This window comes from Daphnia pulicaria, chromosome 5 (assembly GCF_021234035.1).
Source record: "Daphnia pulicaria isolate SC F1-1A chromosome 5, SC_F0-13Bv2, whole genome shotgun sequence".
NCBI classification, from domain to species: domain Eukaryota; kingdom Metazoa; phylum Arthropoda; class Branchiopoda; order Diplostraca; family Daphniidae; genus Daphnia; species Daphnia pulicaria.
In genome coordinates, this window is record NC_060917.1 from 997,426 (window position 1) to 1,012,793 (window position 15,368).

Here is a 15,368-nt window from a genome sequence, read left to right on the forward strand (position 1 = left end):
TGCCGATTGTCTTCAGGAGAAATTAGCGAGGTGAAAATTCTTCGCGATGCAATACAGCCACAAGCCGAGGAACGGCTCCTCCGTCGACAAATTCTTGATCTACTTCATTTGTTCTTCCGACGAGGTTACAGAAAGACCAGCAAGCGTATAAAAGAATATCAAAGTCGTTGTTGTTGAGAAAGTGGAGCAGGGTGGGAATAGCTATCTCAAAATTCTCAATATTATTATGTATGATTGTACGTGCACCATGGTACGTGTATACAAGTATTAATATTATTTACAAATGTTGATATCGATATTGGCGATATTCTCATATTATTAGTAAATTGTGAAAATTCACTTTTAAATTTTGATCACTGAGATGGAATCGCGGGTATTTCCAACTGTTGTTTATCCTACACCTTCATTGTGGCGTTTCGTCAGCGTTTCGTAAACAAAAACAATAATGGCCGTTATGGAAATTTACATAAAAAAGATAAGATTTCTTGGCATGAGTAGCGTGTCGTGATGGAAGAGAAAGGCGTGAAAAAGGAAACTGGATCGTCGACCTTATTCCGGCTCTATACCGCCAAAATCCACACCCATATCAAACCCGGTAAAACCGCAAATCTTGCATCGGCTTGCTGATAACGTACACGCACGTCCCGTGGTATCATTCTATCATTTTTGACAACTGAAATGCAAACTTCCTACATATGATCTCCGTCATTTACAAGAACGAGTTCTGCGAACAAGTTATTTGTCGGGTGAATGGCTACCCTTAAAAGTGAAAATCTTTTCAAAAGAGATTGTGATCCAGATTTCATTCATAAAATTGTTTCATGGAGCCAAGCTGATGTGGATAAATATCTGATCAAGGTGTTTATTTTTTAAATTATATATTTTTTGGGTTAAAGTTTTGGTTTTGTCAATACTAACACTTGGTTGCAACTCACAGAATGGAATACTTGGGTGTGGACCTGCACTGGCAACAAATTCTATTGATGGAGTGGCCTTTCTTAGTTTAAATTACCAGTCACTTACCAGCTGGACAATACCAATAATTAAACGTTCCAAGATAGTGGCATTGTTAAATGACCTGGGATCTGAGAGTTATCGAAAAGATGTTGTAGTAAAGGCACACATTTCAATGAGGTTACAAGAAGCCATTTCAAATATTGACATTAGCCAAACACCAAAAGAAAAATCCCCTGGACCAATAATGACACATTCAGCAACTATTAAGCCAAGTATTATTGGAATTTAAATTTAATCATCGTAATTGTCAAAATATATTTTTGTGTTCCAACTTAAGAAGCCCCTAGAATCGCACCGACTATACCACCTAAGCCTGGTTCTTTATCAAAAAAGCCATTTTTACCACCGAGAAACTTTCAAAATGGTGTGAAAATTGGTAGATTAATTCATAATATATTTATAAAAAATTTATTATGTGTGTATTAGGTGAACCAAAAAGGATGGATAACATTTTCTTCCGCGATATCGCCAAAGAAAATAACGTTGATAATGACGAATCCGATTATTTAGTTCCTATATCTGGCGGTAAAGAATTTGATAATTATACCTACTTTGGGGCCCCAATCAAAGTATATAATCTGTGATTTGATATTGCGTTAGGTGCTGAAGAGAGTATCCCAGAAGCTATTAACAGCCGTATGAACAGTTTCAATTCGTCAGATGGAGGATCTCCTTTTATATTGATGTCCTCTGACAGTTTTACTGACACCGATGACGAAGCCCATAATAGCCCAATTGCTGCAAACAATTCAACGTTTTCCACAAAGAAAAAGAAAAAGGTTCGCAAGCCGGGATTCATCAAACACTTGCTGTCAAAAACAAGTCTTTTGGAAGAAAGAGTATCACAAGGTAAATGTTTATTTATTATATAGTATATCCATTAACACATATTTCAATGTGTTTGCTAAAGTGTTTTGAAAGACAACCAATGGGCACCTGCCATTTCCCATAGGGCACAGCTAATGAGCGGGCTTTGTGTTGAGTGTTCGCTGTGTTTGTTTTCAGCTGCGATGTACGACTAGCGAATGGTGTAGTGGTCAAATCATCTTCTTTCGTATTTTTCTTTGGGCAGTTTTTGGGAGTTATTAGATAGCCCGTTGTTGTTCCACCCTTTCTCTATCTCCCGCCCACCCTAAGGCAATCTTCGCTACTTGTATGAATAGCAACGTAAAGTCGTAACGCTTCTCGAGTTATCCAGCAGTTAGTTATAGATCAGAGACTTGCCATGTGGTTATTGCTGGATCCGTGTTCTTTATTCCAAGCCATTGAAGGAGTAAATTAGAGACAGGTGGCTCTAATTTTTACACTTTCGATAGGGGGGTTGTGAATCCGCATCACGTGGATGAGCTTTCATTCTCTTAACTGCTATGGCTTGTTGCGGATACCTTCGCTTTGCTGGTCCTGCTGCTCGCAATTTGTTAAAACGGCTCGGATGTGCCGCAGTAGAGTGTTGTGTCCGGGGTTCGCAACGGATTCGCCGTAAACTAGTGCCCAAATACGCTTGCCCCTGCGACCTTTTGATGACAGTTCACGGTAAGCTCATTGTTGTTTTCTTTTGTGTTAAAAGACATTTGAATCTCAGCTCCGTTGCGAGTTGCTACATGTGAATGCATTACAGTCTAATTAAACCGCTCCATTGACGTTATTGAACAGGGTAATCAATTCAATTTATAATTTTCGGTTTGTATTAAGAAGGTTCCTGGTATCTAATAATAAAATTTGTTGACATTGAAATTTGGGAGAGCCCATTGTCAAGGAGAGACACCGTAGCTCCTGTCAGACTTGTTTAGCAGCTTTTCCTTTGGATTTACCCCGAAGCAAGTGTGATCATTTTGTGGTTTCCGGCCCCCGTCTTGAAGAAAAGCGGCCGGCTTATAGTCAGATGACTGGTGTACATACATGGGAAAACTGCAAAATGCTCGTGTCTTGTCCAACGATAATAAAAGAATTCGAGCGATTTCCGGTTCAGTTTTCAGTCCTTTTTTTTCTTCTTAGAAAACGCAAATAGAATTTGTATTAGGCGGTGAGGTACTTGCGTCATCAGCACGCGGTCATCGAACGATAGGGAAGCAGCGTTTGCGATTGCCCTTGAGATTGGTGGCATTTCTAGTTTTGTTTGGCTTGACTTCACTCTTAACGAATCGCACCATGTCTTTCAGCAAGAATCAAGTATATTAGTCCCAACGGCGAATTAACCAGTTTCTATTTTTATTGGTGTAATTGCAGATCCACTCGGTACTCCGCCTCTTCCGCCCGTTCGAAATCAAGATTCGTCCCGATGGTCATCCGAATCGAGTCTCAGTCAATCAGGTATTCATTCAACTGCTTCCTATGTTTGGCAATAATCCGTGATCCTCATAAATTGTTGACGTGTCATAGGATCAGAGTCCCAGCAGACGCCACCACCGCAAATGCTGCCATTTCGTAAACTATCTTCACAGACCGCTACTTCCATGTCGAGTCTTGGTATTCATTCCCGTTAGTCTTTCATCACCTTTGTCAGTTATTAATTTTTATTTTCTTGCAGCCGAATCACATCCGCCACCAACATACCCACCACCAGCGGTGCCTCCTCTTCCCAGGGGAATTGCTCCTTTTCGTCGAAAGAGTCCGGCCCCGCGTGAATCAAGTATATTCGTTTTCCACATTCTCCACAATCTCTCGTTCAGCGTGATTCATACTTTTTCTCCTTGTTTTTCGCAGGTCCTTTTTTCGGGAGTCGAACGGCGTCACCGTGTCCAATCCGAAGTCCTCGATTGCCGTCTACACCGCAAGGTAGCAGTCCTGTGCAAAGTCCTCGCAGTAGCAACGCCTCGACAGATTCCGAAACTCCTAAGTTTGCCTGGTTCTTCAACGTGGATCGCCGTCAATCCGAATCTTTATTAAGAAACTGTAAGGAAGATCATTTCATGTTTTCAAAGGTTTTGCCATTTGTTAACCCTTTTGTTTACACGGCAGTGGAAGACGGAACTTTTCTCATCAGGCCATCCAAACACGGTGGAGATAATGCTTTCTTCACACTTAGCTTGCAGTATCATCACTGTGTTTTCCACATACTTATACGTAAAAGATCTGACGGGAAACTGGCGTTAGGTAGCGAAAAGGAAGAAGAAAACGTAACTTAATTCTATACAATTTAATGGGTAATTTTCAAAATTAATTCTTTTTGTGTCATTTTGAACAGACTTTCCATTCGTTGAATGAACTAGTCCAATTTCACTTTGATGAAGCAATGCAGTTACATAGTAGCAATCGCCCTGCCGGCAAGACCCGCCTTACCAAGTGGCCTGAAAACAACACATAAGAAGAAGGCTATCAGATGGCGACCATTCATCTTCCAATAAGTAACGACATGGAAGAATTGCGGTCAGTGGCTTGTGGTTTTAACTTTGAACTCTATACCTTTGTCCTGAATTTACAGTGTTATATATATTTACTTGATTGCCTCTTTCGCTATAATTGTCCGTTAGACATTTTTCCTGGCGATATATATCTATTTACTTGCCTGAGAGCATCACATGAGAGAGGAACCATGAAAAACAGCAAAAAGTTCACAAAGTATTTCCTAAACAGTAGAGAGCGGTCAGTGGCCGCGTGTCTTTTGACATTGAACTTGAGAGTGAGTGAACTTTCCCATGCCATTTTTCTTGACTTGTTGCCTCCTCACGCAATAATTTTGTCGCGACAATGTTTTGGCAACACCTCTCCATGACCTTGACCACTATTGATATTGTATTAGCGATTTTGGAGGGAACTTGTGTTATTTGGCTTTCTTTCCTATACGACGCTGTTTCGTGCGTACGGCATTAGTCACGGTCAATTGATTGGGACTTGTTTGAACTCTCTCGATTGCCACTTTCTTTATTTTGCACTTGCACGTGTCGACCGTTAAACCATTTACCGAAACCAAAAAGGAATTTTTTGGTTTTTGTCGCTGTATGTCTACCAATTTGGCTTATCCCTTTTTGAGGATGATACATGATCAATATACATCTCGCATATATTTTTGGTAACTGGGTCAGTTAATTGCTTTGACATAAAATATAGACATATTTGAGAGTATTAATTCACAAGACACGAAACAGCACATCAATTACATTTTGTTTGACGAAATCATTATAGACGAATAGAAATCGAGACGGTCTGGGAGCAGCAGATGCCGTTTTTGATGTTACGTAAACAACAAAGGACGAGAATATCAGAAATTCGGGGTCCCCGGATATGGGCACATGTACGACACTGATGAGTAATAATAATGATAATAAATGAAGGATGGAGGAGGTAGAGATCCAAGTCCAGGTTGACTTATTATTGGTAGAGTCTTGACGAAGTTGTGTCGCAACGCGGTTTGAACTGGCGGACTGGGGTGTCGAAAATGGGTAGACAGAATGTGACGTTTTCGTGTGGGGGGGAGGGGGCAGTGTGTACAATCAAATATTGAAAGAAGAAAAATTTGACGATCCTTCTGTTGGTCAATATAAACAGAAGCAGCCTCGCAAACAAATATATCGGATATTGTTTTGACATTTTCAAAAATAGAACGATCGTGTTATATATCAAAAGGTGAACGGAAAAGTGGGCGCATTCTCATTTGTCAGAATCTCTTTTCAAAAAGATAGAACTTTTGACGTCGTGCCTTATTTGATTTCAGGTGCTTAAACAGAGACGAGGAGGGCTTTATATAGATCGGCATTGGCTTTCACCGCGAAATAACTTGAAAGACGACATGAAGACAACCCGTTCTTGACACTAATGCTTATATTCAAAGCGAGTAGTAGTTATTCGGTGTCGAATCCAGGTCCTCCATTTCTCCGTTATCTCCCACACTTTTGGCTTCGAGCGCTGCTATACGATCAGTGGGTTCATGCGCAATACAGGTATAAGAATAAGGTCAACAAGCCATGGAAAGATGTTGTTTTGCTACCAATCTAATTTTATATGTCAAATCTAACCTGTTGGTTTATTCGAATGAGACTGCAAGATCTTGTTGAAGGAGACTATTTTGATAGGCATCAGGGCTATGGTGATGAAGCTCTGAGAATGTGATCCCATTAATTTCTTAATCGACGGCGGGGTTAGAGGTGACAGTCGATTCATGACGATCAAATCTCGTCCGGGCGGATTCTCATTGACTTGATGCAGCTCTTGGTGAGATGGGGGCTCAGGCTTTTGGCGGTTCAAGTTGGAACATCCGTTCTTTACTATTGGCGGTCGTCTAAAACATTTAAAAATGATAAGAAATGGACGAAAGAATTTTGCTTTCAACCTTTACAAAAATGAATGAAAGGGTGTTATGTTGATCAACACCAATCTGGGTCAAGTGGCGAGCCATCTGTGACTTGGGAGATTGGAATCAACATCATGTAAAGAGCTTTTTTTACATTTTGGCTTCTGACGACATGGCCGTCGTAAGTAAAACGTGAGCACAGACGTCTTACAACTTCATTTTATGCATCGTTGTGTAATTTTGCTCGTATGTGTGTGTAAAATGCGTAGTGGGCGTTAGCTCGGACAAAGTCAACGACCCGCAGAGTTACTCAACTGGAAATGACGTTGCCATGTGTAAGTTGGAGAAAATCTGACTCAATATTGTAATACTTGAATGATTTCACTATGGTAACAATAACATAAGGTCACTATGTAGTTTCTTCTATACGCTTTTAATAGTTACGAACCAAAACTTTTAATGAAACTAAAGAAACATATCCTGTCGTTCAGTTTCTTTCTTCAGCATTTCAGCAAAAAATAAAATACCTAATTATCTTTTGCGTCATTCTTAGAATCTGGCAACTGAACTTTTCCAATCAAGATTAAGTTTATGTAACGACAAGCATTGGAAATAGCTGGAAATTCAACTTCCAGTCTATAATAAATTGCACTCACGTTATGGATTTTAATCTCTCCATCCGTTGAACATCTTCACACTTGGCCCGAAAAGACGTGGGAAGGCTTACTTAAATTTAAATTGAGAATATGCGGAAAGCATCATTAAGCCAATGAGGACAACTTGGATAGGAGCTCAACTCCTTCTTATTACACCTTCCTGTACGAGTCAAAAGGCCTATAAGTCGATTAATGGCTCCCACGGTCGTTGCACTCGTATTGCTCACCATTTCAGAAAAAAGCTTATAGATGGTGGTACTATAGTATCTTACATTAATATGGCACCATCTGGGAGTAGCCTATTTAATTAGATCGATAGGTGTAAAGGTAGTTTAAAGTCAGAGTGCGTGACCAAAAGGTCAATTCACGCACACAATCAATGCTATGCTGGGCACGGCAAATGTACCGTGGAGTTAACTGTATAAATGATCATGTATACAAATCAATCTTTTGATTTTACTTTTTACTGACGGGACCTCGGCGTCGCAACATTTCCACGGGCTCCGAGCTGTTGCGAAGATTCCGGCCGGTCGGGCGGAAGAGATTCGCAACTGACTGGCGGATGTTGCGCGAAAGGAGGCAATAGAGCAGCGGATTGATTGCGGAATTAGCATGACCCAGCCACAGACTGAAAGAGTGCACCTATAGTATAACAAACAACAACAAACCATTTCAATTAGAAATTCTATTTTCTTCGTGCGTTTATTTCTATATTCGGTGTCGGATACCATCAACAGGTGGGGCGCAGTTTTGTCCATTTCCTTCAACTGTTCCTTCTCCAAAGTGTCGAGAAAGAGCTGAGTCAGATTGTAGGGCATCCAGCAAACGGCAAAGACGATGGCGATAATTAAAAGCGTCCGGGCTACCCGACGGCGGCAGTTTAGCAATCGTGAGTCCCTGTTTAAGATTATTTCGCCTCCTGTTGAAATCAGCAGCAGCAGCAACGCCCATGTATTTATATATAACGGTATACGTGTTATAGAAGCCATAGCATATATAAAATCGAACGTATATAATTTCCTTCCTACCGTCGTGGTTGTTCATCAGGATGCTGGGCGTGCACAGCTTGCATCCCATGCGAATGTAAGCAGTGATAACGAGCAAGACGGGCAGGACGTAGGTAGCGACGAACAAGAAAATGCTGTAGGTTATCTTGTTCCAGTCTTCCTCCCATCTCTGCTTGCAGACTTTGCAAATGACCAGCTCGGCGTTCTCGCCGTGCAGAGTGATTGATTCTTCGTGCTGGACGACCAGAACTGGTATGAAGACGAGACTGGCCACCACCCAAATGGACAAGATGACACAACGGGCCACCCGCTTATTGAAGAATTGTCGGAAGACGATTGGATGACGAATGGCAAAGTACCTAGACGCGGATGTATTAGATGGAAGAAAGTCGGTAATATTTCACGCTGTCACGCGTTTAATGCTGCTGCATTCTGATGGTGAATGTAATTTGCTCGACACGTACCGATCTATGCTCATGGCCAAAATAGAAAACATACTGGAACTGGCTGCAACTCCTGCAATTTAATAAATCAATCCGGTTCTTTTAATCAAGGACGCAACATTGTGGGTGGCATATTCACAATACATTTTCTTCTTTTCCCTATTATTTTACGTCGTTCGTTTTGTTTGAAACCTCCGACATGACAACAGCCAACAAAGCGGGACTGGCGATATTTGGTCAAAAACAAAAGGAAAGCTTCTGAAAATACGTTGAGAAATTTCCAACAAAGTTCAAACTGCGGTACGCACTCTTTCTTTAAATTTACATATGACTTGCAGATTTGTGTTTGCCGAACGTGACCCACCCAGCGACCCAAACTTGGACTCCAGCAGGCAAAAAGTGCGCAGGCAAAATGGACAAATCCAGCGTAGATCGTCGTGGAATTCTCGCTAGTGGCTTTTTTCAAATCTTTCAAGTATAGAACAGTACACGAAAAAAGAAATAGTTATTTACCTTGGAGATAGGTCACAAACTTGCACATGAAGAGTCCGTAGAACCAAATCACCGTAATGTTTTGCGACATGGCCATTGGCATGCAAATCATCGTTACCAGAAGATCCGCTACTGACAAGTTGACGAGAAAATAGTTGGTGACACTGTTGCACAAAATAAGAACAAAGTAGAAACGAGTTTTAGAGTTCCACAGTCTTATTAGACTATATATTAGGAGCAGATCAATTGGACATGATGGAATAGAAGGATAGGCCTTTTATTGATTGTCCTCATCGCTCGATAAATTCAAGGTAAACGAGCATGTACATCACGCAAATTATTTACTTCCCAAGACAATATGCTATTTTGATACGTTTTCCGCCACGCGCGATCGAAATGGAAACCGACATATTAATCAAGGAAAAAAGGGCAATGCATCTCGAATTGCCATATAACGTCTACTGCTGCATTTACACGGATGGATTGTTAGGGTAATGAAAGGTCAGATCACAAGACGGGTTACGTTGGCAACCGCGGTGAATGTTTATAAATATACTTATATATACCGGTTGTGTGTGTGTAGACTGTCTTTTTTGCCACAACGGTGGTCGCCCACATCGAGTATGCATCAAGGAAGAAAAGTTTCAGAGAGTCTTATCACGTCCCGACATTGGCGATAACCGCTGATCGGCGCCGGCCGACAGCACAGCAGAGCCTCCCCTACTCCGCGTTCAAAGCCTTTTTGAATCAGCTTTATCTCGCGGGCTTTTCTTGCGCGTTCTGTTGCCTTTCATTAGCGGCTACTTTGATTGCAGCAGGAGAATTTCGAAAGGAAAAATCTCCATCTTAGTAAGTTCCCAGTTTTAAAAAGGGACTTTTATATGAAAAAAGAAGAAGTTTTTGAGGGGAGAAATATACACACACAACAGCACTAGAATAAACTCGCGCGTTGGAGATTACGGCCATGACCCAAACACTCTAAACCTTCCTTGACCAAAAAATCAACATATACGAGTGGCACCGATTTAAGTGAATTCATTGCCGGGAAATGTTGTTTGTTTCTATCCTGACGATTTCTCTCTACGTTTTTCTTTTTCTACCCGGCACATCTCTTTCAACCCGGAGACTATAAACGGTTTTGCTTCTCCAGCTGCAGCATAGCGTCCAAAAGTTCCAGAGTGGAGAAATGTGTATTGGCTTGCGTATAGATACACACACTGGGACCACATCGTGAATTCACGATGCGCTCGTCGATTTATACGAGCTGTGCATATAGCGCCATCACCAGCGAATCTTTACGATTGACTTTAATTAGTCGCTAAAGGAGAGGAGGAGCCACAAGAGCGCGGAGCCGGTTTTTCCCCCATCCGAATGGCCATCATCAGCACGTTCCCTCCACTTCTTATAATTTGATATTAGACGAAGCAAAGGAAAAAGTAGAACGTTCAACACTCAATTAGCTTCAATCCAAATAAACCGTTCAAAAAAATTTACTTGCTGCGGGGAAATTAGCATTCAGAATACGCGGCGAGGAATTCTTTGGGGTCGAAAAATTACGCCCCACCCATAGAGTCCGACAGAGATGAACGAAAAACAGCGAATTGATTTCACGGAGAAATAACAGACGACATGTAAAAATTGAAAAAAAAAGATTTGTTAACATTGGGCAACCAATAACAGCAGCGGTAATAGTATAACCGAATAAAGAAAATTCCTCCCCAGTCGCGATGTTTTGTTTGTTTGTTGTTGTAACGCGCAATTGGCCACAATTCTTGGTCGCATAATTGGCACGGGTTCGGGCTACGTGACCAGCGACGACATATTTCACTGACCGCTCCATGGCTATCCCATAGGGAGCATATTCTTTTCTCTTTTCTATTTTCCTGCATTCTAAATGTACACAATTGCTGGCCAAGTTCAGTGCGCTTTTATTCGATTGCATTCCTTCTTCTCGTCGGTTGTGATTGTATATACGATTCCCATAAATTTATAGCTCATAATATCCGACAAATATCCCCAAGTTGAACCGAAAAATATGTGTACAGCTATGGTGCTTCGGCTTTGATTTGTGTCGGCGTAAAAACGATTTCCCGCAGTCTATCAGCATACCTCAATCGATACACAGTGGTCAGCAGCACAGTTGTTTAAATAGACTGGAAGACTATAGGGATTCCAGTTCGATATGTATGCTCATACATATACAAAAGAGCCTGGACGTATAGGAATACATTTGTTCGTTTGCGCTGAGAATCTAGAAATGATGCCCAGTAGTCACGAACGCAATTTTATGGATGTCGATGCATGTGAACCTTCTTTTTTTACGAATACGTTCGTGGTATAAAATATTACGCGCGGAATAATGAACTAGACTCCAACAAAACAGACATTTTACGGTGTGGGCATCAGAGAAATATAAGAGAAGACATAGGTTGATGTCTTGAGAGAGATTAAAAAACACACACACACACTGACACGAGTTCCATCAGTGTGGACTGAATGTGTGGCGATGTGCTGGGAGCCAGTTAGGTTGTTGCGATGCATAAGATCACGATTATAGCCGATAAGAAATTGCTTTCCCATTTTTATTGGTTTCTTTTTGGCCACCAACCAAGCACATAGTATTGGACACACCGCGACATTTTTTATCGGGCTCTATATAGACCGATCCATTTTCATTTCGCAATAGACACTATATGCTGTACTAGAAGTCGAATCTCTCTGCCCTACCTATTATTATTTATTTAAAAAAACATATTTTTCGAAATTTCCTTTTACCTGTGAAGATGCTGGAAGCGAAAGATGACGACGATAACGAGGAGGTTGCAAACTGCCGCCAACAAGAAAACAACCGAGTAGAGAGAAAGGACTATCAGTTTTGATGGCTCGTGAAGGTAATAAAATGCACTGATCACTGTAGATCTGTAGTCATCAGTTGAAATTGTACCGAAGCCATCAATCACCACCGATCCATTTTCGAGAAGCTGACCCTGCAGTGTATGGCCCATATTCTTGGAGACGATTTTCTCCCCCCACCCGAGCCCGGCAGCAGCACTAGCTCTTGTTTAAAGGCTTGAATAAAAATACATTTTCGGGCTGCGGCGGCGGCGGTGTTGTGATCTTTGGTATAAAAACCGCTTCTTTTCTAAATCCTGGCGACTTAGTTGCAAGTTGGCGACGAGAGCGACGTAGATATGATATGAATATCATATGAAGGTGAAGCCGGGACGGAGGAAAAAACACGTCAAGCTTGTTTCGTCGTCGCCTTTCGACTGAGACATCTTTGACTGGTGGGTCCTAGAAATGGTGGAATGACATGAAAAGACTGGGTGTATATAGGACTCTGTTGGTATGTTTACTGGCGGATGGGGCAAGCGGATCTCATGGGCTAGCTCCACATCGATCTCAGACGAAAAAATAAAAAAGCTCTATTTCTTTTTTTTTTTTTCTCCAGGAAATTGTGGGCGACTTCTGCGCGATGACAGCCAAAAGGAAAATACGGTATAGGCCAACAACACACGTTGTTGCTCACACACAGAGAGCGAAATGATATTAGTTAAAGAGAATAAGATGTCCGTTTCTTATGTAACCATACGAATGTAGGAAAGTAACAGGATGCTGAACACTATTATTGAATTCGATGTCAAGGAGTAATGTCATCTCGCTTTCGTTCGAATATCTGGGTCAATTCGATCAGCACAGAGGAGAAAATTTTTATTAAAATCTTGTGGAATAATAATAAAAGCCTCTTATATGGGAGAACCCCGTTCTCCTTTGACGTCTCGACAATCGGTCTGGGAAGATGCTAGATTATATTGTCCTTTTATGCGGATCCACTGCGAACGTGACGGTTCCTCCGGGTTACTCGAGAGAAAATGCCGAGACGGTGTGAGAATAGCAGCTGGGAAATATTAGATATTATTTGTCCCCCAACCGTTGGCTGTGTGTAGTACGTCTTGTCAAAAAAATTGCGATGTCCTGTCTACTCTGCCAAGATGCCCGAGTGCTAAATCCGAGTCTTATTATGGAATCTCGGTCTACGTGTTCGGGTCATATAAAAGTTTGTTTTTGGGGTTGGTGCGAGAAATCCGTTTTTATGCATGGCTTTTCGTCAGATCGTCGCCGAAAACTATTTCGCCATGTTTCAAAATGGTCTTGTTTCGACTCTCGAGAGCTACGAGGAAGTAGTATACCGACTACAAGACATCACGTATTACATATTTATCAGCAGATCCGTATATGTCACACTCAGATCTTCCTTAAAAAGTCAAAGTGAAAGTTGCATCACGCCAAAATGAGTGAAAACGCATCAAAGTCGACGGAGCATAAAAACAGCCATACTTTGTCTTCCACGACCCGAAAGACTAATACCTCACACTCAATCATTTTCATTTTTATTTGTTTGTTTTTCTTCTGATTTTTTTTCTTCCTACCATGATGAGATTGATTTTCTTTCTACTAGGCGTGTATCAATATAAGTCGCTGTAAGCCTATAATATCCTTCTATCAAGACGCGTCCTTGCTCTGACGAACGTTCAATTTATTGGACTGCGCTTTATTCGTGATAGATATTGACATGACAATGAAAACTACATTTCGTATTCTATGTGTGTACGTTATTATTGGATGACACTGGCGGTCCGCACAACTCTCATATTCCACTGGGCTGTAATAATAATGCCATTTCAAGCGGTTTACCGTGTCTACTGGAACCTGCGCAGAAATCGCAAACGTCTATAGACGACTTGATTTACTGTAATCTTCAATCGATATTCTATCGACCATGACGATATAGGCTCTCATGGTCGGAAGATGCCATTTGAATGATTCAAATTTAATAGTGTCATGTAGCAGCATCTCCTACGCACAACATTTCACATCTTGGTGTGAATTTGAACCAGAAAAGCCGATTGACCCATATTTCGGCTCGGAGTAAAAAAACATTAAGAGGTTCCACGTGTGTTGTGTGGGCTTAATAAGTTGCCACCATCACAGTTATACAGAGCTGGGGAGACCGTTTCGAATTAGATTGAACTGCGCAAGGTTTTGATTTTCGAACAACCGAATTGGCAATTTAGTCATAAACGGCTTACAGTATTTTTTGATTGTGGGAAGTGCGCACATTTTGATAACATCATTTGTCGCTCCAATTGTCACATTTCCTTGATGTCGCAACCCGAAATTTCTTGAAAGAAACGAAAAGCAATATTAGTTAATTGCACAATGCATATCTACACCGATTACTTGGTTAATATACGATTGTGAATAAAACGCTTGAACACTATTGGTCATAATCTGTCTGTGGGTTTGTATGCATCAGCAAATACAACTCGGGCTGATTTGAAAACCCGATTTCAAGTTTTGAGAGGAGATATCGTGGGACATATAACTCGAGAGAGTCGAGTTGTATGAGAACTTTAGTCTAAGTAGTATAACCCAGATGTTATCCCGTGACACGGGAGTATAGGGTACTCGGGTCACAGGGTAGGGTCGCAAAAACGTAAGGAACCATCTAAACAAATAACTTTTTTTCCCCCCAGCAATCAACTAAAGAATCAGACATGGAGATACATGTCTTATATACCATGTGATCGGTGGAGAGACCGAAAGGTTGTTCGGCAAGGAATGCATCAACTGGCCAAGGTAAGACCAGTAAATGACAAATCTCAATTAAACCGTTTAATAGTCGAGGAGATCTCGGTAAGCTATCTAATCGATTGGCTCGCAGCTAAACTGATAGATGAAACGTATCGAAAACGGGAAAATACCCCCCAAATTTAAGTATCTCCTTACAAAAAGACTTTCACGTGGAATTTATCGTGACAATCTTTCGTTTGGTGAACACGATTCGCCTCTCAGTGACACTAAAGCAATCTGAGATGAACTTACTAGTATGTATAATCTAATGTCATTACATAGGAAGATAACAACTCCAGCAGTCCTTCCTACTTTTGGGATACACTAACAGGGTACTACTGCGAATATATTCTATTTATTTCCGAGGCACAATTTTGGAAATTGAAAATTTTATGGCGAAATCGATTCACCTAAGGACACATCTATTGCACCATCGGCCAACAGACGGGAAGAAATTGATGTAGTCAGACTAAAAGGTTTGTCTTTACATTATAAATTGTTGGTCTATCATCTCACTATACTCTTGAACTTTATTTTTGGGTTATTTGTCGAAACGAAGAGTATAATATAGGATATTTCACAATTCAACGTAATTTTTTCAACAAGTTTTTGTTTCTACAGTTTAAACTTGATGACGAACATGACGTAGGACCACGAAGACAAACACAACATTCTTATTAGATACGCAGGTCATACTGCGTGATTTCAAAAGTTGAGTTTTTAGAATGAAGCTTTCAAGAATCTATGTCAGTTATTATTGAACCCTTCAGACCATTACAATATTTGTTGTTACTCTGCGACGTAGACAAGAAACGGATGAATACTGAAATGTTTGACTACACATTCGAGACCCACAAGTTTTATGCACCGCAATTTTAAAAGCTGTTTACCT

The 15,368-nt window shown here is 40.9% G+C and overlaps 2 protein-coding genes across 3 annotated transcripts; one reads left to right on the forward strand and one right to left on the reverse strand.

Moving 5' to 3' along the window:
- The first annotated feature begins 410 nt into the window (after nucleotides 1-410).
- Nucleotides 411-5,020, forward strand: LOC124341026 (leucine-rich repeat extensin-like protein 5). The gene is made up of 12 exons (XM_046793912.1): nucleotides 411-649; nucleotides 717-858; nucleotides 938-1,229; nucleotides 1,295-1,381; nucleotides 1,444-1,542; nucleotides 1,618-1,866; nucleotides 3,244-3,327; nucleotides 3,397-3,483; nucleotides 3,545-3,646; nucleotides 3,721-3,909; nucleotides 3,976-4,133; nucleotides 4,202-5,020. The coding sequence occupies exons 2-12, from the start codon at nucleotides 751-753 to the stop codon at nucleotides 4,319-4,321; spliced, it is 1,575 nt and encodes a 524-aa protein (XP_046649868.1). The 5' UTR covers nucleotides 411-649; nucleotides 717-750; the 3' UTR covers nucleotides 4,322-5,020.
- Nucleotides 5,004-12,410, reverse strand: LOC124341055 (QRFP-like peptide receptor). Of its 2 annotated transcripts, none has more exons than XM_046793956.1 (8): nucleotides 11,618-12,410; nucleotides 8,864-9,006; nucleotides 8,372-8,423; nucleotides 7,929-8,266; nucleotides 7,629-7,819; nucleotides 7,361-7,542; nucleotides 5,970-6,232; nucleotides 5,004-5,859 (listed from the first exon to the last, which is right to left on the reverse strand). In XM_046793956.1, the coding sequence occupies exons 1-8, from the start codon at nucleotides 11,845-11,847 to the stop codon at nucleotides 5,780-5,782; spliced, it is 1,479 nt and encodes a 492-aa protein (XP_046649912.1). In that variant the 5' UTR covers nucleotides 11,848-12,410; the 3' UTR covers nucleotides 5,004-5,779. The 2 variants fall into 2 exon arrangements, with proteins under 2 accessions (XP_046649912.1, XP_046649911.1); XM_046793955.1 differs by having other exon boundaries at nucleotides 5,004-5,862; nucleotides 11,618-12,409.
- Between the last annotated feature and the right edge of the window lie 2,958 nt (nucleotides 12,411-15,368).

Bases quoted from the DNA above. Each gene is read 5' to 3' on its own strand.
- LOC124341026 (XM_046793912.1), top strand. From the start codon at position 751: ATGGCTACCCTTAAAAGTGAAAATCTTTTCAAAAGAGATTGTGATCCA. The intron at 1,867-3,243 runs GTAAATGTTTAT...GTGTAATTGCAG, and splicing joins GGAAGAAAGAGTATCACAAG to ATCCACTCGGTACTCCGCCT. The intron at 4,134-4,201 runs GTAACTTAATTC...CATTTTGAACAG, and splicing joins GCGAAAAGGAAGAAGAAAAC to ACTTTCCATTCGTTGAATGA.
- LOC124341055 (XM_046793955.1), bottom strand. From the start codon at position 11,847: ATGGGCCATACACTGCAGGGTCAGCTTCTCGAAAATGGATCGGTGGTG. The intron at 9,007-11,617 runs GTAAAAGGAAAT...TTTGTGCAACAG, and splicing joins CGCTTCCAGCATCTTCACAG to TGTCACCAACTATTTTCTCG. The intron at 8,424-8,863 runs GTAAATAACTAT...ATTAAATTGCAG, and splicing joins GTTTGTGACCTATCTCCAAG to GAGTTGCAGCCAGTTCCAGT.